Here is a 21,674-nt window from a genome sequence, read left to right on the forward strand (position 1 = left end):
TCCACACTGCTTTCCAGAGTGGCTGCACCAATTTGCATTCCCACCAACAGTGCAAGAGGGTTCCCGTTTCTCCACATCCTCTCCAGCATCTATAGTCTCCTGATTTGTTCATTTTGGCCACTCTGACTGGCGTGAGGTGATACCTGAGTGTGGTTTTGATTTGTATTTCCCTGATAAGGAGCGACGCTGAACATCTTTTCATGTGCCTGTTGGCCATCTGGATGTCTTCTTTAGAGAAGTGTCTATTCATGTTTTCTGCCCATTTCTTCACTGGGTTATTTGTTTTTCGGGTGTGGAGTTTGGTGAGCTCTTTATAGATTTTAGATACTAGCCCTTTGTCCGATATGTCATTTGCAAATATCTTTTCCCATTCCGTTGGTTGCCTTTTAGTTTTGTTGGTTGTTTCCTTTGCTGTGCAGAAGCTTTTTATCTTCATAAGGTCCCAGTAATTCACTTTTGCTTTTAGTTCCCTTGCCTTTGGGGATGTGTCGAGTAAGAGATTGCTACGGCTGAGGTCAGAGAGGTCTTTTCCTGCTTTCTCCTCTAAGGTTCTGATGGTTTCCTGTCTCACATTTAGGTCCTTTATCCATTTTGAGTTTATTTTTGTAAATGGTGTGAGGAAGTGGTCTAGTTTCAACCTTCTGCATGTATTTTAAAGTGATGATTCTTGGAGCCTGGAATCTCCTCTTTGCCAATGCAAAGTCAGTGGAATTTGTGGAATATTATGGAAACCCCAAATAAGAAATTAAGGTAGAAATTTGTCCAAGAATTGGTAAAGTCCACTGGGCAAGGACAAAAGGCAGTCATATCTTGTTTATAGAGACACTTGAATAACTCAAGAGTCTCATGAAACTCCCATAGAAACTAAAATCACCATGGAAAGATACAGTAAAAATTACAAACCACATGACGATACAAAGAAGCAAAAAGAAAGAAGAGAGAAAGAAGCAAAAAGGAAAAGCAGGAAAACTTTAACAGAAAAGAAGGAAATAGAACAATCTGAAGAATTTAACCCCTTAAAATACAGAGGCAAAGGAAGAACATAACAGATCTTTATGAAAATGATGAAGATTTTACAAAAAGAAACATTTCTTGAAATGACAAATACATTTATAAAGGAAATGATTGCATTCAGCTGCAGATTACATACAGTTGAAAGGGGTATTGGTGACTAGAAGTAGTATTCAAGGAAACTGCAAAAATAAAACACAGAAAAATGTAATAGAACTTTTGAAAGTGAGGTTAAGAGAGAGTGCCTCACAGAATTTTCAGAAGGAGAAAGCAGGGAAAGTAAATGTTAGAGATAGATTGATGAACTAGTACCTTGAGGATTTTCTAGATTTGAGGAACAACATCAGTGTTAATATTAAAGAAGTATAAGTCCTGACATTCTCATAGTAAAATGCAGAATATGAGATATAAAGAGAGAATCCAAAAAGTAGAGAACAAATTACTTTAAAATTGCTATAACAGAATTACCATTAAATAGCAAAATTCTCGTCAGCAAAACTGAGACCAGAGCTAGTGAAATATGCTCAAAATGGCAGAATGACTGTTCACCTAGAATTTTATACCTAACCAAACTATTAAACATTAATGAAGGTGAAGTAAAATTATTTGGTGACAAAATAGTCTGCAAAACTTTACCATTACTGAAAGAACTAAACGGTGTAGTTCAGTAAAAAGGACATTAAGCCAGAAGTAAGAAATGGGATAAAATAAGAAATGGAGAGGTTGCAGTTTGGGGCTTCAGCAGAATAGAAATGATTCAAGATAGATCTGTGAGAAGTTGAACTACCAGCCAATTGAAAATAGATAAAAAGTGCTGGGGCATAGTAGTGAGATTCTTGAGACTAAAATCTGTGTATTAACCCTTTTTACAAGGGAATAAATCAGGCATTCAAGGGGAGGTAGTATTGCTGATGTTTCAGTGTTTTTCAATTTTGGCAAGTTTCTAAATGGAACTTTAGAAATTATTTTGAGATATTGGTGATTGAATTTAGTTCCTCAGGTTTGTGATTTAATTGGCCTGGAGTGTGTCAACCATTAGAGTTTTTGGCTTTTAAACTCCCCAGGTGATTCTGTGCAGGCAAGTTTGAGAACCACTCTAATAGATTGCTATAGAAATTGGCTTTAGCTACTATTCAAAGGGGACAATATAGACTATTTTTATCATGGGGGAGGCCATTTCATACTCATGAAAATGTTTCACTTTTTACCAGCAGCAAGCTTTTTCTGTAAAAGACTGGATAATAATATTTTAGGTTTCATGGGTCAGATAATCTCTGTGCTCCTATTCAACTCTTATGGTGTAGAAATAGCCATGGATAATAGGTAAACAGATAGGCATGGCATTGTTCCAATAAAATTTGACTTGCAAAAGACTAATGAGCAGGATTTGGCCTATGGGTCTTCGTTTGCTAACCTGTGCTTATAGGATGTTAAAGTAAGCTAATGAACGTAGTTGAGAACCATCACATTTGTTTCTGGGGGAAAGTAGCCCCATGTGTAAATAGGTGAGAGAAGTGGCTCACAAGGATGGAAAAGAATGTAGAAAGATGAAATGCAGTGAAGAATGGAGACCAGGCAAACCTTAGGCCTGGGAAGGAGTCTGAGGGAAAACTTGAGTGAATGAAAATGCAGGTGATGTTACCAAAGGGTAGTTATGGCCAGATAGTAAAGAATGCAAGAAAGGTTGGTTTGCTTTATATCGTTTTGAATTTGTTGGTTTTTTCTTACATTGTTTTTCATATTTAGAGGGACGGCATGTAAATGGATGGCTTGGATTTTGTATTGAACCACATCTAGATATTTTGGGTTCAGAATGAAGTAATTATTCATTTATTTATCTGTAATCATTATATCTGAATCCAAAATGTTCTTTTTCATCTTTAGCCACCTTTTCCAAGTGTTAGGTTTATAGAACATTTCCTTTCTTTTTTTTAAATTTTTTTTTTCAATGTTTATTTATTTTTGGGACAGAGAGAGACAGCATGAACAGGGGAGGGGCAGAGAGAGAGGGAGACACAGAATCGGAAACAGGCTCCAGGCTCTGAGCCATCAGCCCAGAGCCCGATGCGGGGCTCGAACTCACGGACCGCGAGATCGTGACCTGGCTGAAGTCGGACGCTTAACTGACTGCGCCACCCAGGCGCCCCAGAACATTTCCTTTCTACGTGTCTTGTTTAAATTTATACAGGTTATTCAAATAAGATAATTATAGTAATTGCAAGAGCAGAGAAATGATTTCCTGCATAAATTTCAAGTTGTGCTTGAATTATCCTATTTATTCCTCTGTCTTCTTTACTGCTTACTTGACTTACTGAATTGTTTATTTAATTCCAAAACACAACTTTTATTCACATTTTAATACTTTTGAAATTAGATTATGGTTTTAACGTTTATTTTTGGGACAGAGAGATACAGAGCATGAACGGGGGAGGGGCAGAGAGAGAGGGAGACACAGAATCGGAAACAGGCTCCAGGCTCCGAGCCATCAGCCCAGAGCCTGACGCGGGGCTCGAACTCACGGACCGCGAGATCGTGACCTGGCTGAAGTCGGACGCTTAACCGACTGCGCCACCCAGGCGCCCCTAGATTATGGTTTTAGAATCAATGAGTATGTATTGAATCATTGAATATATATGTATATATTTAATATGTATATTTTTTACTCCAAAACCTGTTATAAAATTTATAGTGTATCTTATAATGGACAACATCTTAGAATCAAGGAAATATGGTATTATTTTTTGTCTTGTTTTTGCTTCCACCTTTCTGTTGGCAACCACTTCCAGAGTTCCCGGAGAATTAACGTTTCTGGAAAACTACTCTGATCTTGTCACTACGTTACCTAATAATTTTGAGTGATCTCAAAGTTCAGACTCCTTGGCATGGCATTCCAAGGGCCTTATTGTCTAAAGCCTGTTGTATTCTGGCTCACAGAATTGGATCTCCAGCCTCATTTCCTACCACCCCTCTCTCACTCATGTGAATTGCTTCATCCCTGACAATCAGACACATGATGCATTATTTTAATACATATGTTGTAAAAATCTCTGAGGAAATTTTAATAAAATGGGATTGGTGTTGAGCTGAAAATAGCTAAAACAGGCTTTTTCTAAAGCTTAATACTTTAAGATGGAAAAGTATCATTATCATTTCAGGAAAGGCTTGACTTTTTCTATTAGAGTAAATTGTTGAAGAAGCTTACAGAATATCTTTATATGGAGCCTTTAAAACGTAGACGAGACACTCTTCGGTATAGGATGATTTAGGTATACCCACGAGAGATAAACAAGATGAACTTTGAGGTTGTGGCCAACTCTAGGAGTTTTGGGGTGATTAATGACTCTATCTAAATGAGGCCAAAAGATCCAGATGGGAGTGAAGAGAAATTCAGTTAGTCATCTACTCGCTATTTCTGTATGATTCCAAAGAACTAGATATTTAACAGTTGGATGTGTGTACTTACTTAAATAAAACTATGTAGTTCACTGGTATTTTCCGCTTTGAATGTTCATATGCTGCTATAGCATAAATAATTCCACAAGATAAACACCTGTCACTCCATCTGCCATCAAATAACATTTATCAAATTGTCATTATTAGAAAAAAATTGAGTTAAGTTAAAAATGTTCCAAAATTGGTTTTCTTTGTTCTAAGAATAATAATGGACTAGGGTAAAAAATATTTTTGATGACTTTTTAGCTATTCATTTTTATAAAATGGAAATTAGGAAATGACTTAAATCATCTATATATTTATATGGCTCTATATTTTAAATTTAGGTATGTGTCTTGCACCCTGGGCTGTCCGTATGAAGGAAACATCACACCACAAAAAGTGACAGAAGTAAGATATACCTGTGGTTTTCTGGTTCTTGGTAAAATGATGTATAATATTTTTAAAAGCGGGCTGTTCTCTTTACTGTTGATTGCATCTGCACAACCAAGTTTCAGGAGAACCATGGAAGACAAGATCGATCACTTAACCAGTAGTTTCATTTTGACACTGAAGATGTATATATTGGCTACAACTATTCAAAGTTAAATAACATTTGAGTCTGCTCATGTTGGGGTTCATAGATGAAACATTTTTACATGGGTGGAACTTAGTGGGTGACCTTTCCACATTCCATCAGAATGTCAGGGAAGTTTGTACATGCACACTTAAACTTTGCTTTGATTGCTCAGGTATCATCCCTGTGTTCTTGTCCTGCATACTTGGGCACTTGTATCAGAGTGTATACACTACTTTTTCTGTACACTGTTCATTCCTTTGAGATCCTATACTTCGTCCTGAGACTCCAGTTCCTTTCATTAGAGAGCAGTTTTGCAGGAATAGATAATAGCCCTTAAAGATGACATTGTTAGAAATTCAGAACTTAGGATAAACCTTTGATTTGGCTAAAGCCATTCCTCTTTTGTGCCTTCATTTGAACTTTTGAAATTTGCTGCAGATTTTTCAAATGCGTGCTATCCCAGCCTATCTAAGGAAGACCTTTGCACACAGAAGCAGATATACTGTAAAATAAAGAAGCTTAAATATTTTAGTCCTTCACCTATATGGTACCCTTCTAAGACTCCTTATAAATTTGCATTCACAATTATATATTATTTCCTTAAAAACACTTCCAAAATGATAGAACTTCAGGCTCCACAAAAACTAGGCTCCAAATCTACCTGTCCACCAAGCCCCTTGCTTTGCTGCCTTTTGCCTCATGGATGAGGTCTATGGATGGACCACACATACCCTCAGGCTCTCCATTACTGCACCAGAATGTCTGAGGAGTTGCTGAAGAGAACTGTGTAACAGGCAGATTGGAAGCATTAAGAATGCATGACCAGCAACCTTAAGTGAGTCATCTAGACTTAACCTTAGTTATCCAACACAAAGGGAATTTGCAGGTTACTTGGCATAAGTGCATCCATTCATGAACCAGAAGTATTAAGTTAGAAATACTAAGTGACTCTACCAATCACACAACTACTTAGTGACAAAGCTGAAAGTATTTTTGATATCTCGTGACCTCAAATCTCATGCCTTGAGAAATACTGCTTCCAAAGTAAATTTGTAATGCTTCTGTTTGTTTAAAGGGCTGAGAAAGTAAGCCTCCCATAATTGAAATTGTAGCTTATAATTGCATAACTGAACATGGAGATGGACAGTTAGGTTTCTAAGACCAACTTGAATATTAGAAAAAGATAATTATAGTAATGTCTTTAAAACTTTTATATAATAGTTGGGATTTAATAACCAAGGAAAAGGACCAGAAAATTAAAATATGTGTTTCCCATGAATACATAACTGATCTTAGGTATGACTTTTACTTGTAGATGATGTCTGCTAAGGAGTAACAGGGTTTGAATTTGTTCATTTCCATTATTATTATTATTTATTTTTTTTTTTTACTAGCTTCTCACCTTTCCCAACAGGTATCTAAAAGATTATATGGCATGGGCTGTTATGAGATCTCTCTAGGAGACACTATTGGAGTGGGAACTCCAGGAAGCATGAAAAGAATGTTGGAGAGTGTCATGAAAGAAGTCCCACCCACTGCGCTTGCTGTTCACTGCCATGACACGTATGGACAAGCCTTAGCAAATATCCTTACGGCCCTTCAGGTATTTTGCGTTATTTGTGTGTAAGTGTAAAACGGGTATCCTTAATGATAATATAAACATGTTAAAGGGTTTAGCGAGGTAATATTTATAAATTGCCACGAATATAATATTTAAACTACCCACCCCATGACAAGTACTCAGGAAACATCTGCAAATTGCGCATTTATTTTTAGGGCAATGATGTCTCCTATTCCTGTTAATTTTATTTGATAAAATTTCTCTTTTTTTTTTTACTAAAGGGTAGTTCAATATTAGTTTTAGGTGCAACATAGTAATTCAGTAATTATATGCACGATTGCCACAGTCAGTGTAGTCACCCTCTGCACCATACAAACTTACTACAATATTGACTATATTCCATGAGCATTTCATGCTTATGACTTTGTTTTATAACTGGAAGTTTGTACCTCTTAATACTCTTCATCTATTTCACTCATTCTCCATACCCTACTCCCTTCTGACAATCCAGAGTTTGTTCTCTGTATTTATGAATCTATTTCTGCTTTTTTCTTTGCTTGTTTTGGTTTTTAGATTCCACATATGAGAGAAATCATGTAGTATTGATTTTTTCCTCTCTGACTTATTTCACTTAGTGGAATACCCTTTAGGTCCATCCATGTTGTTGCAAATGGCAAGATTTCATTCTTTCATAGGGCTGAGTAATACTGCATTGTGTATATATGTACCACATCTTCTTCATCCTTTCATCTATTGATGGACACATTGATTGCTTCACTATCTTGGTTATTGTAAATAATGCTGCCACAGAATGGATAGACACATATATCTTTTTGAATTAGTGTTTTTGTTGTCTTCAGGTAAATGCCCAAAAGTTGAAATATGGGTTGTATGGTCTTTGTATATTTAATTCTTTGAGGAAATTCTGTAACATTGCGCACAGTGGCTGCACCAGTTTGAATTTCTGCCGGCAGTGCGTGAGGGCTACTTTTTCTCCACATCCTCACTAGCACTTGTTATTTCTTGTCTGAGACCAGCTATTCTGACAGGTGTGAGCCAATATCTCATTATGGCTTTGATTTGCGTTTCCCTGATGATTAGTCATATTGAGGATCTTTTAATGTGTTTGTTGGCCATCTGGAATCTCCTTTAAAAAATATTCAGGTCCTCTTCCTATTTTTATTGGCTTTTTTTGGTGTTAAATTGTATGAATTCTTAGTATATTTTGGATATTATCCCCTTATCAGATACATCATTTGCAAATATCTTCTCCCACTTAGTAGGCTGCCTTTTTGTTTTGTTGATGATTTTCTTCACTGTGCAAAAGCCTTTCATGTTGGAATAGTTCCAATACTTTAATTTTGTTTTTGTTCCCTGTGCCTGAGGAGACATGTATAGAAAAATGTTTCTGAGGCCAGTGTCTAAGAGATTACTGCCTATGTTTTGTTTTAAGAGTTTCATGGTTTCAGGTCTCATATTTATGTTTTTGAATCTATTTTGAGTTTATTTTTGTGTATAGCATAATCCAGTGGATCCCTGGAGTGATCCAGTTTCATTCTTCTGCATGTAGATGTCCATTTTTCCCAACATCATTATTAAATGGACTAATGTATATTCTTCACTTCTTTTGTATTTTCCAAAGTCCTTTGTCACAGATGAATTAACCATAAAACTATGGCTCTGTATCCTGTTCGCTTGATCTATGTGTCTTTTTTTTTTTCTCTTTTAATTACTTTAGCTTTGCAGTATATTTTGAAATCTGGAATTGTGAGACCTCTGGTTTTGTTCTTCCTTCTCAAGATTGCTTTGGGTATTCAGGGTGTTTTTTGCTTCCCTACAGATATTAGGATTATTGTTCTAGTTATGTGAAAAATGCCGTTGGTGTTATGATAAGGATTGGATTGAATCTTTAGATTACTATGGGGTTGTATGGACATTTTAATGATATTCTTTCAATCGATGAGCATGATATAGCTTTCCATTTCTTTCTGTCATTTTCAGTTTCTTTCATTGATTACTTACAGATTTCAAATGGCAGGTCTTTCACCTGCTTGGTTAAATTTATTGCTAGGTATTTTATTATTGATGCAATTGTAAATACAATTGTTTTCTTAGTTTTTCTTTCTTCCACTTTGTTATTACTGTATATAAATGCAACAGATTTCGCTTTAGTAATGTTCTATCCTGCAACATTACTTAATTCATTTTGTAGTTCTAACAGTGCTTTTGGTGTGGACTTCAGGGACTTCTATATAGATCATGTCATTTGCAAAGAGTGACAGTTTTACTTCCTCCATAATAATTTTTTTTGTCTGATTGCTGAAGCTGAGATTTGTAGAACTATGCTGGATAAAACTGGCGACATTGGATACACTTGTCTCATTCCTGATGTTGGTGGAGAAGCTTTCTTCTTTTCACCATAGAGTATGATGTTACCTGTGGGTTTTTCGTATGTGGCCTTTAATATGTATAGGAATATTCCCTTTAAACTCACTTTTTTGAGAGTTATTATTAAGTGCTGTTGAATTTTGTCACAAGCTTTATCTACATCTGTTGAGAGGATCATAAGATTTTTGTTCTTCATGGTATTAAGTGGTGTATCATGTATGTTGATTGGTGGATATGAAACCATCCTTGCATCCCTGTAATAATTGATTATAGCGAATGATCCTTAATGTATTATTTATTTGGTTTGATAATGTTGAGGATTTTTGTGTCTATGTTCATCAGAGACATTGGCCTGTAATTTTCTTTTCTAATAGTGCCTTTATCTGATTTTTGTACCTATATTTTGTTTAATAAGTTTTTGTGGTGTTGCAGGCATCCTCTTCAGAGACTCTTGGCTTTTTTTATCAAGTATGTTATTTTAGGTCATCAAAATGAAGATATTTGGAAAGCTGGGTGATGAAAAATTACTTACTAAATTCTAATAACTTAGTTATTTTTAATGCACTTACTTTAAAACACTACATATAAATAGTGTTTATGGATATATCTTACAATTAGTGTTAACTTGTTAACCTTAGTTAAAAATAGGTTTGTGTGATGTTTATAGAACCCATGATTTTGACAAAACAAGACTGTATCAAAACTTTCTAGTGTGGCTGAAAATCCGTATTGTAGAACTGTATGTCATAGTCCTAAAGTGTACAGTTGTTTGGCAGAAGTTAAAAAACAATGTGAAGATCAAGCCCGACAAAGGGCTTATTTTGACTTTGTAGCATATGTGCACAAATCCATGTTTATCCTCTGGAAGCAGGCAAGGAACACTGTATTGAATTACAACAGAAAATGATATCCCATGGACTTTTGGGCGTGGGAATTTTTACAATTTTCCCTTCCTAGGTATTCTAGCTTCTAAAACAATAGACAAATAGGGATCACTTCAGGATTCTGTGTTCAGCTACAACTGTAACTTATTAAGTGTTCCTGACCAGCCAGCTCCTGAAGACATCTGCCTCCCCCGCCCCTCTCTGACTTCTCTGTGTGGATATTCCCTCTCTCTCTCCCTCTCCCCCTCTTTCCCTTCACTTCTCTCCTTCCCTTCCCCTTCCTTTTCTCATCCCACTATATGGGTATATCTTCTATGCATGGTGACACTTTGGGTGGTGGTTTATTTGTGTAGCACAGTTACTATATAATGAATGATAATTTAGTTCTTTGGGATTTAGGAGTATGGTGCAAAATCTGAGAATCCAAACTTCTTCTGGAAACTACCTCTTGAAAATGCCCAAATGCAAAATATTGCTGATACCCTAATGTGATTTTAATGGTTAACAAGGCCTATTTGAGAAAGTAATGTTTAAAATCATGGGGCGCCTGGGTGGCGCAGTCGGTTAAGCGTCCGACTTCAGCCAGGTCACGATCTCGCGGTCCGTGAGTTCGAGCCCCGCGTCGGGCTCTGGGCTGATGGCTCAGAGCCTGGAGCCTGTTTCCGATTCTGTGTCTCCCTCTCTCTCTGCCCCTCCCCCGTTCATGCTCTGTCTCTCTCTGTCCCAAAAATAAATAAACGTTGAAAAAAAATTTTTAAATCAGATATAAAACATGAGAACTAGCCCCTATAAGGGGTGTAAGTATCTGTGTGTGCATGCATGTGCACATGCCAGTGTGTGAAAAGAATAGTTCAAGCAGATGAAACACCACTTGGGCAAAAGACATTGGGAGAGGGGAAGATTTTGTCCTAGGAACTGAGAGAAGACAAATAATTTATAAGAGAAGCTAAGCTTTATGACATAGGCTGAATTAATTGAAGAGCATCTCCTTGCAAAGAGGTGAGGACTGAAATCTTGGGGCATTTTCTCATCCTGAAACAGCCATACAAAGGGTTGGGAAATAACCCTGGTCCCAAGCAAGATGGTAACATGAATGAGAACATGTATAAGATGGAGACCCCTCCCAAATGCCACTCTCTCAAAAGGTGAACCAGCAAAAATTCCTCCTCACGAGAGGAAAAGGCAAGGGTATTCATTCTCATGGCTTTGGCTACGTATACAGGAGAAATACTAAGTCCATCTTTATACGTCATAACTTTTTGCCAATCCCTGTGTGGACTTAGGGTTCAAATTCACATCACCTGTGCAGTGAAAGACCCAGGCCGATAAATTGATTTTTTAAAAAATTTTTTTTTCAACGTTTATTTATTTTTGGGACAGAGAGAGACAGAGCATGAATGGGGGAGGAGCAGAGAGAGAGGGAGACACAGAATCGGAAACAGGCTCCAGGCTCTGAGCCATCAGCCCAGAGCCTGACGCGGGGCTCGAACTCCGAGACCGCGAGATCGTGACCTGGCTGAAGTCGGACGCTTAACCGACTGCGCCACCCAGGCGCCCCCCGATAAATTGATTTTAACTGGTTGTGGGTTAGTGGCACCTTGAGGTGCCAGGAATGATTTAAATTTTTTCTGAAAGAACACGTCTTCAACTTAAGCTGAACTATTTTTGGTGTGTGTGTGTGTGTGTGTGTGTGTGTGTGTGTGTTGTGTTGTGTGTGTCAGGGGAGGAAAAGGGCAAAGGTGGTGGATGTTGTCTTCAGCAGCCCCTGTGGCACTTAGTAGGAAATATGTCTACCACTTTCTATAACTGTGTTCTATTCTTGTACTATGTGCATAAGCACCAGGTAAGTATGGGAGGTAGGAGGGTAGAATGGAGGCAGGGCCCTGGGAAAGCAATAGTGTATTTCCAGCCTGGTCTTCCATTGCCCCAGATCATAAGTTGTTGTCACCGTGTAAATTGGTAGAGAAGAGGGTAACAGCGGTTTGTCTAGGAAACAACATGATGTAAAGCTGGAGAGGCTAGTTGAAATGAACAAGTGAGTACATGGCCAAAAAGCAGAAACCTGCTGGGGAATCTAACATTTGAAGTTGTAAAGTTTTGTCTTTTTGGCCATCCACTTTTATCGTTTGATGTCCCTGACAATCTACACTATTGCTCTCTTTGAAACTGAGTGTAGCTGAGACAATGTTTCAATGTTTTGGAACTTGTATGCTCTAAATCGACCTGAATGTGGTTCTGGACTGTCCTTGCAAACACACATATACTGGGCTCCAGCAACACTGAGTGAGGCTGAGTTCTCCAGGGATGTTTTCCTTTTCTCATCTCACATCCCCTCCCCAATAGCAGGAGCCACAACAACAAAATGACCACTTTTACCTTTAGTGGAGGAGAAAAAATGTCTTGGAAAAAAACTGCCCGTGTTTAAATAGAAAGGAAATCAGAGAAAGTTCCACTTCATTATTAACAGGACTAACCTTGGCTTCGGGAAGCAGTGGCCCTACTTCATTTTTAAAAATGGAATCTTTGAAGTGGCTTCTAGTAAAATTGGTGGTGGATGTGGAGTGGATATCATTTGCTTTAATTTGGGGCTTGAGAAACAGTTTACAGTGTTCTAAACTGGAAGTTAATATTAAGGCAAGGAGACATATAATAAGTGGAAACTTGGCCACAATTGTAGGAAACAAATGAGTTATAAATGGAACATCCCCCCTCAGTCTGGAAAGCACATACTAATCATGTAGTAGAAAGATCTTTCTTGGGTTCCCAGGTTTTATTGTGTGCTTTTATTACTTGAACATATGACTTATTCAAGTGTACATAATTGTATGCAAGTCAAGAACTCGTAATTATCAGATATTTAACACAGAGAAATAATTCTGAGACTGTAGCTTTAAGTGTGGCATATTTATAACCACTCAAAATTGAAAGAGCAAGAAAATGAGGTGAGAAAACATGCAACATTTTAGTAATGGAAGAAATGTACATGGACCAATATACTTGTCTTAATTTTTTCTATAAAAAATTTAGTTTCACCTTTCTCATGTTCCCAAGTACCCGAGGAAAATGCCAATGAACAAATTATTTAATCTACTTAATATCAGACAATTGGACAGCCTATTTTTTTTTCATTCAAATGATTTGTCTTCATAACTGGATAAAAACACAATAAAACAAATGAGATCCAGTACCACAAATAACAGTAAATGTTAATTGGTAGCATGGAGACAAAACAGAATAGGCAATATTTCGCTTTCTCCTAAAGAAATACTTTGTGTCTTTTTTCCTTAAACTTAATAGACTTTTAGTTAATGTGCCTTTCTTCATAATGTTTTCCATATGTTTATTATTCTCTTTTAGAAAAACCAAATTGTTTTCGTAATGTTTATATCAAAGCATTTTTTATATTAACTTTTGCTAAACCATATTTCAATGCTACCAAACAGCAAATATTTCTTTATGCAATTTGTATTGGAGGTTCTCAGGGAGAATTTCTGAAAATTCTAATCACTAGCCAGAGGAGTCTCTCTGTTGTCAGTTCTGTATCTATACAATGCATACAATGATGTCTGCCTCCTGAAATTATGCATACTTGATATGCGATGTAGAGTTTCTAGAACAATTGCCTTGGTAACACTGCATTTAATAGTTATTATAGTCATTGCAATTAAAACTAGTAACAGTAAAAATAACTTCTTACTCAGTTTATTTGTGAGCCAGGAGACAGAGTTGCATTACAAATGTGTAAATACATGCATTACAAATACATGTAAATACATGTTACTCATTTCTTAACATCTATAAAGATCTAACTAGGGGCACCTGGGTAGCTCAATCGGTGAAATGTCTGACTTTGGCTCAGGTCATGATCTCAAGGTTCGTGGGTTTGAGCCCCCATTGGGTTCTGTGCTGAAGGCTCAGTGCCTGAAAGTCTGCTTTGGATTCTGTGTCTCCCTCTCTCTCTGCCCCTCCCCAACTTACCCTGTGTCTCAAAAAACAAACAAACCAACAAAAACATTTACAAAATTTAAAAAAATAAAGAACTAAATAGAATAGAATGAGCTAGAAAGAAAATTTTAAAAAGTGAAAATTTGATGCCCTTACAGAGGTGTTAAAAAAAAAAGTATCATTAGGGGCGCCTGGGTGGCTCAGTCGGTTGGGGGACCGACTTCGGCTCAGGTCATGATCTCACAGTCCGTGAGTTCGAGCCCCGCATCGGGCTCTGTGCTGACAGCTCAGAGCCTGGAGCCTGTTTCAGATTCTGTGTCTCCCTCTCTCTCTGACCCTCCCCCATTCATGCTCTGTCTCTCTCTGTCTCAAAAATAAATAAACGTAAAAAAAAAATTAAAAAATATCATTAATTTTTAATAGACCCTCATTTTATCAGACACTCTTGTAGATGTTAGATTTAGTTGGTAAAGTCTCTGAACAGTACTGCTATAAAGAAAATAGTCTTAGTTTAAATTTGTATTTTCAAAATTTTTTATGATAATCTTTTTTTCTACACAATAAACTTGTTCCATCACAGTATTCTGCTGGAAAATATTCTTATCGGAAGGTGAGATAATATATAAATTATCAAAAAATACAGAAATAAAAGAGGACAAGAATTCCAGCAAAAGTTTAATGTCCACATTTCCAATGTGTAGAAGAAGGGCTCCTGGGCCATAAAAGGCAGTGTGCAAAAGATGAACAAAGTAGCTTCCTATATTTTTTTCCGCTGGTTGGATTGCTTTGATCAGTGATGAAACTGATTAAATATTTGAAAAAAATGTAGCTTGCTTTTGTTTACCACCAACATCTTTAAAAAAAAAATCTTTTTTAATGTTCATTTATTTTTGAGACAGAGACAGAGCATGAACGGGGAGTGCCAGAGAGAGAGGGAGGCACAGAATCTGAAGCAGGCTCCAGGCTCTGAGCTCGAACTCATGGACCGTGATATCATGACCTGAGCCTAAGTCGGACGCTTAACCGACCGAGCCACCCAGGCGCCCCCCACCAACATTTTTTTTATTAATATAAACTTGTCTGTGGTTTTAGCAATAGGTGATCAATTAGTTTTTATTTTCAGAGATAATATAATTTTTATCTATTTCTGGAGTTAGATGACATTTTAAACTGGCATTCAATTAATACATAAAAATAAAACATGAAATTCTGTAATATGCTAAAAATGCAAGTATTCAATCTTTATGCAATGGATTATGCTTAGATCATAAGCTTGAAGCTTACCAAGAAGGAAAATCTGTCCAAAAACAGTCTGCCTCTTCTACAGTAACACGTCCATGCTTATTAAATTGGTTATCAGTGCCTTTCTTTTTTTTTTTTTTTACTTAGAAAACGTTCTGTGAGACAATAAAAAGAACACTGAATTCATCAGCAGTATATTTTGTTTTTAATTATGGTTTAGCTTTGCCAAAGAAAAAATCAACGTTTCCCCAACTATATCAGAACATTTAATTTACAGTTGATTGACTCTCTGGGATAAAGGGGTATTCATGGGGAGCCACATTTACCCTTGAGATCTCCATTCCCACAAGTCACAACTTTGAGGATCCAGGAAAATCCCTAGTACCTATTAGTCAGTTGGAACATCTTTCTCGGGCCCCAGAGGCTGAGTAGGTTGGAGGTGCAGCCCTGGTGGAGAGCGGGTGTAAACAGAAAGGTAGACTCAAACACCATGCACCTTGGAGTAGAAAGTGGAGAGTGGATCTGCTTGATGTCTTTTCACTGCCCATGAGCCTGAATGCTGTGCTGTTTGCTTCATTTTCTTAAAGTTACCTAGAGTTCTCCCAGTGGGTACTCCTTGTTTTCACTTAAGACTTTAAAACAACATGATGCTGAGACACACATTTTTCCCATAATGATAAAATAGGATATTGAGAAAGACTCCTATTTTTCCAGATTCCCAATTCTTGATACATTTACCAAAAAAAAAAAAAAAAGCTGTCACCCTGGAAGCTATCTCTTTATGAGGGTTTCTCTTTATGAAGGTATCTCATTCACAAAATTTTCATCAATTCGTAGCAGATATAGTTAATCAAAATATCTTGTTTGCTCTTCTTGGATATTTTGACTTTATTAGCATGATGATATTATTCCAAAAATGAGATTAACGGAAGTCTCTTTGTCTTCGCGTCTGAGTGCACGGAGTAAGACAGAATTCCTGGGCCGTAGCTGTGATTTCATTTTCTTTGCACAGAATCAAGTTTTGAATCAGGAGGACAGACTCACCCTGGTAAATTTTAGCGGCTTTTAAAAAATAACATTTTTAGTTTAAAATGAATCCTTGTTGCTGTTATCACCTTCAGGGAAAAAAATAACATCATCTGTTCATAAAATTATCTTCTTCCTGGTCTAGTCTTTGTTCTCTTTAGTACTTAACTTTGGCTTTTATATTATTATGGTGGCTGTTTGGGCCAGGATATGATATGATATTCTTTTCTTGGCATAACAGATGGAAATTTCAAAACTCACTACCTTTTCAAGCACCTCTCTTATTCATTCTGTAAATGTCTCATCTTATTGTTTTAATTTTGTTTCAATATCTTGTTTTCAACCAAGTACTCATCACTTCTCTCTCAACACATATGGTTTTAATTTGGAAATCTTGCTGTTTTGCCCTGTTTGTATAAAAACACATTCAGATTTTCATTTTCTAATTCTTCCAAGTTTTTTTTTCTCAATTTTTGTTGTCTTATGGAAGTTCATGTTTACAAGGAAACTTTATGTACATATATATTCTTGCCACTGAATGTAATGTGAATACTTATTTTCCTTTAGAAATATTGGTTTGAAATTGATTAGTTTGGTATTAACATGAAGTATTACTTGCTTGTTTTTGGCCTATTGGAATGTAATCAGTTGATGGTTATATGCCCAGCACTAAAACCAAAACCAAGTACACACACAAGCATACACACACACACACACAGAAAATTGGAACCACTGATAACACCAATAGCCAAAGTCAAGAATCCTTCCACTTTGTTGTTCAATCAACTGTCTCATATGTTACAGAGATTTCTAGTTCTGGGTTTGAACATAATGGGAGTAATATATGTTCCTAATATAGTTGTTAGATCACATTGTCTCATTTTTATAAAACTACTCACTTTAGAATACCAAACTTGTTTATGGTACTCTCTGTAAGGTTAGATTCAAGAATAGGGTAGGAAGAGAAACTTAATAAAGTGCATGTCAAACGTGGAATCCCAAACAAGAAGATAAAAGGTTTTTTTTTTCCATTATTTATCAGTTTCTTTAATGTAGAGCAGAATATAAAATGGAAATTAGGGGTACCACTGTGACCATTTAGAATTATTTTATAATTCATTTTAAAATGCTCATTTAGCAAAAAACTTATCTACCTTGTATGTGACAATCTATTAAGTACGATAGATAATAGGAAGCAGTATAAAATACCATCACCTTACTCAATGTTTTCATCTCTCAAAATATTGAAATCATGTCAAATTGCTTAGGTAATATTATTTTTACCTAGGTTACAAATTTAAGTTCTACAGACCTAATTTTTTAAAAATCTGTATAAATTATAATAACTAAGAATCAGGTTATGGGTACACATTACTACTAAAGACTTCTCAAGTTTAGTAAAAATATTCTATGATTATTTTTTTATGATTTTGTTGAGATATAATTGACATACATTACTGCAAAGCTTCAGATAATAGCATGATGATTATACTTAAATTTATTATGAAATTATTACTATGACAGGCTTAGTTAACAACTATCTCATTCAGATATAATAAGAACAAGCTAAAAAGGAAAACAAAAATTTCCATTGTTATGAGATTTACTCTAAATTTTATGATTTATTACTATATTATCTTCCATGTATCATACAGAAGTGGTATATTGTATATTACATGTTGTAAATTACATTCCCTGGTGTTTGTTTATCTTACAGCTGGAAGTTGGTATCTTTTGACCACTTGGCATCCATTCCCCTTCCCTCTACAGTGGCCTCTGGTAACCAAAATTAGGATCTTGTTTTTTCTTAGTTTGGTGGGGTGTTTTGTTTTTAGAGTCCACATATATGTGAGATCATACAGCATTTTGTCTTTCTCTGTCTGACTTATTTCTCTTAGCATAGTGCTCTCAAGATCCATCTATGTTGGCAGGGTTGTCAGGATTTCCTCATGTTTTATGGCTGAATATTACTCTATTACGTGTATGTATGCCACAACTTCTTTTTCCATTTATCTGTCATTGAACATTTACATTATTTCCATGTCTTGGCTATTGTAAATAATGCTGCACTGAACACGGAATGCACATATCTGTTCAAGATAGTGTTTTAGGTTTCCTTTGGATATATTCCCAGAAGTGAAATTTTTGGGCCTTACAGTAGTTTCGTTTTTAATTTTTTTGAGGATTATCCATATTGTTTTCCATAGTGGCTATACCTGTTTACAATCCCACCAGCAGTACATAAGAGTTCCCTTTTCTCCAGTCTTGCCGGCATTTGTTATCTCTTGTCTTTTTTGACGATGGCCATTGTACAGGTGTGAGGTGATAACTCATTATGGGTTTGATTTGCAATTCCCTAATGACTAATGGTGTTGAGCATCTTTTCTTGTACCTGTTGATTATTTGTATATTATCTTTGGAAAAATGTCTATTCAGGTCTTTAGTCCTTTTTTTAATTGAATCATTTATTTTTAACTATTGAGTTATATGGGTTCTTTATATTTTTATTAGATAATGTTTTGCTATTTTGTCCCTGTTCCATATGTTGTCTTTTCACATTGTCAATTGTTTCTTTTGTCTGAAAAACCTTTTTAGTTTGATATAGTCCCACTTATTTATTTTTGGTTTTATTGTTTGTGTTGTAGGTGTCATTTCATCCTCCCCCCAAAAAACGTTTGCTTTTATACGAGCTTTTCCCTTATATTTTCTTCCAGGAGTTTCCTTGTCTCAGATCTTACATATCAAACTTTAATCTATTTTGAGTCAATTTTGTGAGAGAGTGAGGTAAGACAGAGATCTAGCTTTTAGTCTTTTTTTTTTTAAATTAAACTTTATTTATTTTTGAGAGAAAGAGAGCATGAGTGGGAAGGGGGGCAGAGAGGGAGGGAGACACAGAATCTGAAGCAGGCTCCAGGCTCTGAGCTGTCAGCACAGAGCCTGACCTGGGGCTTGAACTCACAAGCTGTGAGATCATGACTTGAGCTGAAATCAGATGCTCAACTGACTGAGCCATCCAGGTGTCCCTAGCTTTTATTCTTTTACATGTAAATACTCAGTTTTCTCAGCATCATTTACAGAAAAGACTGTCATTTGTTCATTGAGTATTCTTGAATCCCTTGTCAAATATTAGTTGAAGAAGATACATGCTTGGTTTATGTTTGGGCTGTCAATTCTTTTCCACTAATCTCTGTGTCTCTTTTTATACCAGGGCCATACTGTTTTGATTTCTGCAGATTTATAGTACACTTTGAAACCAGAAAGTATGATGCCTTCTGCTTTGTTCTTCTTTCTCAGGATTGCTTTGGCTATTAAGGGACTATAAATTTTGAATTGTTTTTTTCCTACTTCTATAAAAATGTCGTTGGAACCTTGATAGGGAATTCATTGAATCTATAGATGGCTTTTTGTAGTGTTGACATTTTAACAATATTCTTCCAATGTATGAACACAGGATACTTACTTTTTTTGTGTTTTCTTCAATTTATTTTGTCAATATCTTATAGTTTATAGAGGTTTTCCCCCTTTTTGGTTACATTTATTTCTAAGTATTTTATTGGTTTTTCTTCATCAGATAATTTGTTGTTAGTGTATAGAAATCCTACTGATTATTGAATGTTAATTTTGTATCCTACAATTTTACTGAATGCATTGGTTAGACAAATTAAACTAATTCAACTAATGACTTCAATAGGATTTCTACAGTTTATACTTTTACTTCTCTTTCCCCTTACATTTTAGGATAGTGATGTTACAATTTACATTTTTTATATTGTGTAATAACAGACAATTTAAGTTATGGTTATTTTACTATATTCATTTTTTAACTTTTAAAGTAGAGCTGTAGGTCCACCTAGGTGGCTCAGTCAGTTAAGCATCTGACTTCAGCTCAGGTCATGGTCTCATGGTTTTTGAGTTTAGTCCCTGTGTTGGGCTCTGTGCTGACAGCTTGGAGCCTGCTTCTGTCTATGTCTCTGTCTCTCTCTGCCTCCCATCCCCCCAAAAAAAACCTAAATATTAAAAAATATTAAAGTGGAATTGTAAATGAATTTTGCACTACCATTACCAAATTACAGAATTATTAACTATGTGTTTACCATTACCTATGAGTTTTACAATGCATTCTTAAAATGTTATGATGTTAATAAATCTTTTATTTCCAATCAAAGAACTCCCTTTTAGATTATTGTATAGCAAGTCCAGTGGTGATGAACTCCTTCTGCTTTTATCTGTTTTATCCCTCCTTCGTTTCTTAAGGACAGCTTGGCTGGTATAGAAATATTGGTTGAGTTTTTTTTTTTCAATATTTTGAGTATATAATTTTATTGTCTTCTGGCCTGATGAAAAGTTTCTATAGAGAAATCCACTGATAGTCTTTTGTGGGTTCCCTTGCATGTACTTCTCTATTTTTCTTTGCTAATTTTAAACTGGTTTTTTGGTCTTTGACTTGTTTTTTTAATATATTTGATATACAATGTTACATAATTTCAGGAGTACAACATATACAAAGTATATACATTATGCTATGTTCATAAGTATGACTTTCAGCTGGTCCCATAAGACACTACCATAACACCATATTCCCTGTGGTTTACTTTTTTGTCCCTGTGACTTATTCATTCCACTAATGGACCTCTGTATCTCCCATTCCCTTTCACTCATTTTGCCCATCTCCCTACCTCTCTCCCCTCTGGCAACCATAACTTTGTTCTGTATGAGTCTGTTTCTACTTTTCATTTGCTTTTTATTCATTTCTTCTTTTATATTCCACATGTACATGAAATTATATTGTATTTGACCTTTTCTGACTTACTTCACTTAGCATAATATCCTCTAGTTACATCATGTTGCAAGTGGCAAGATCTTATCAATTTTTATGGCTGTGTAATATTTCATTGTGTATACATACCACTTTTTTATCTCTTTATCTACTGATGGTCACTTCAGGGGTTTTCATATCTTACTATTGTAGATAATACTGCAGTTAATATAGGAGTGCATAAATCTTTTTGAATTAGTGTTTTCATTTTCTTTAGGTAAATACCCACTAGTAAAATTACTAGATCATATAGTATTTTTTTCTTTTTATTTATTTTTTAATTTTATATACATATGTAAAATTTATTGTCAAATTGGTTTCCATACAACACCCAGTGCTCATCCCAACAGGTGCCCTCCACAATGCCCATCACCCACTTTCCCCTCCTTCTCACCCCCCATCAACCCTCAGTTCTCACTTTTTAAGAGTCTCTTATGGTTTGCTTCATTCCCTCTCTGTAACTTTTTTTCCCCCTTCCACTCCCCCTTGGTCTTCTGTTAAGTTTCTCAGGATCCACATATGAGAAAGAATGAAATCTGCCCATTTGTAGCAAGGTGGATGGATCATATAGTATTTCTATTTTCACCTTTTTGAGGAAACGCCGTACTGTTTCCACAGTGGCTACAGAAGTTTACATCCTCAACAACAGTGGTCTGGGGTTCCTTTTTCTCCATATCCTCACCAACAGTTTTTGTTGTTGTTTGTTTGTTTTTGTCTTTTTGATTCCAGCCATTCTGACTGGTATGAAGTAGTATCTCATTGTGATTTTGATTTGCTTTTCCCTAATGA

The 21,674-nt window shown here is 35.9% G+C and overlaps 1 protein-coding gene across 4 annotated transcripts in view; it reads left to right on the forward strand.

The window, feature by feature from the left end:
- HMGCLL1 (3-hydroxymethyl-3-methylglutaryl-CoA lyase like 1) overlaps window positions 1–21,674 on the forward strand; it is a 193,294-nt gene that overhangs the window by 86,173 nt on the left and 85,447 nt on the right. For 3 of the 4 annotated variants that reach the window (XM_047103158.1, XM_047103159.1, XM_047103160.1), the window contains 2 exons: window positions 4,791–4,854; window positions 6,438–6,626. In XM_047103158.1, the coding sequence (XP_046959114.1) occupies window positions 4,791–4,854; window positions 6,438–6,626 (253 nt within the window). The remainder of the gene's footprint in view (window positions 1–4,790; window positions 4,855–6,437; window positions 6,627–21,674) is intronic. The other variant, XM_047103161.1, reaches the window with a different exon arrangement.

Source organism: Lynx rufus, unplaced genomic scaffold, assembly GCF_022079265.1.
Source record: "Lynx rufus isolate CCGP_SWC_20201006 ecotype Redwood Valley unplaced genomic scaffold, mLynRuf1.p SCAF_6, whole genome shotgun sequence".
Taxonomy (NCBI): Eukaryota; Metazoa; Chordata; class Mammalia; order Carnivora; family Felidae; genus Lynx; species Lynx rufus.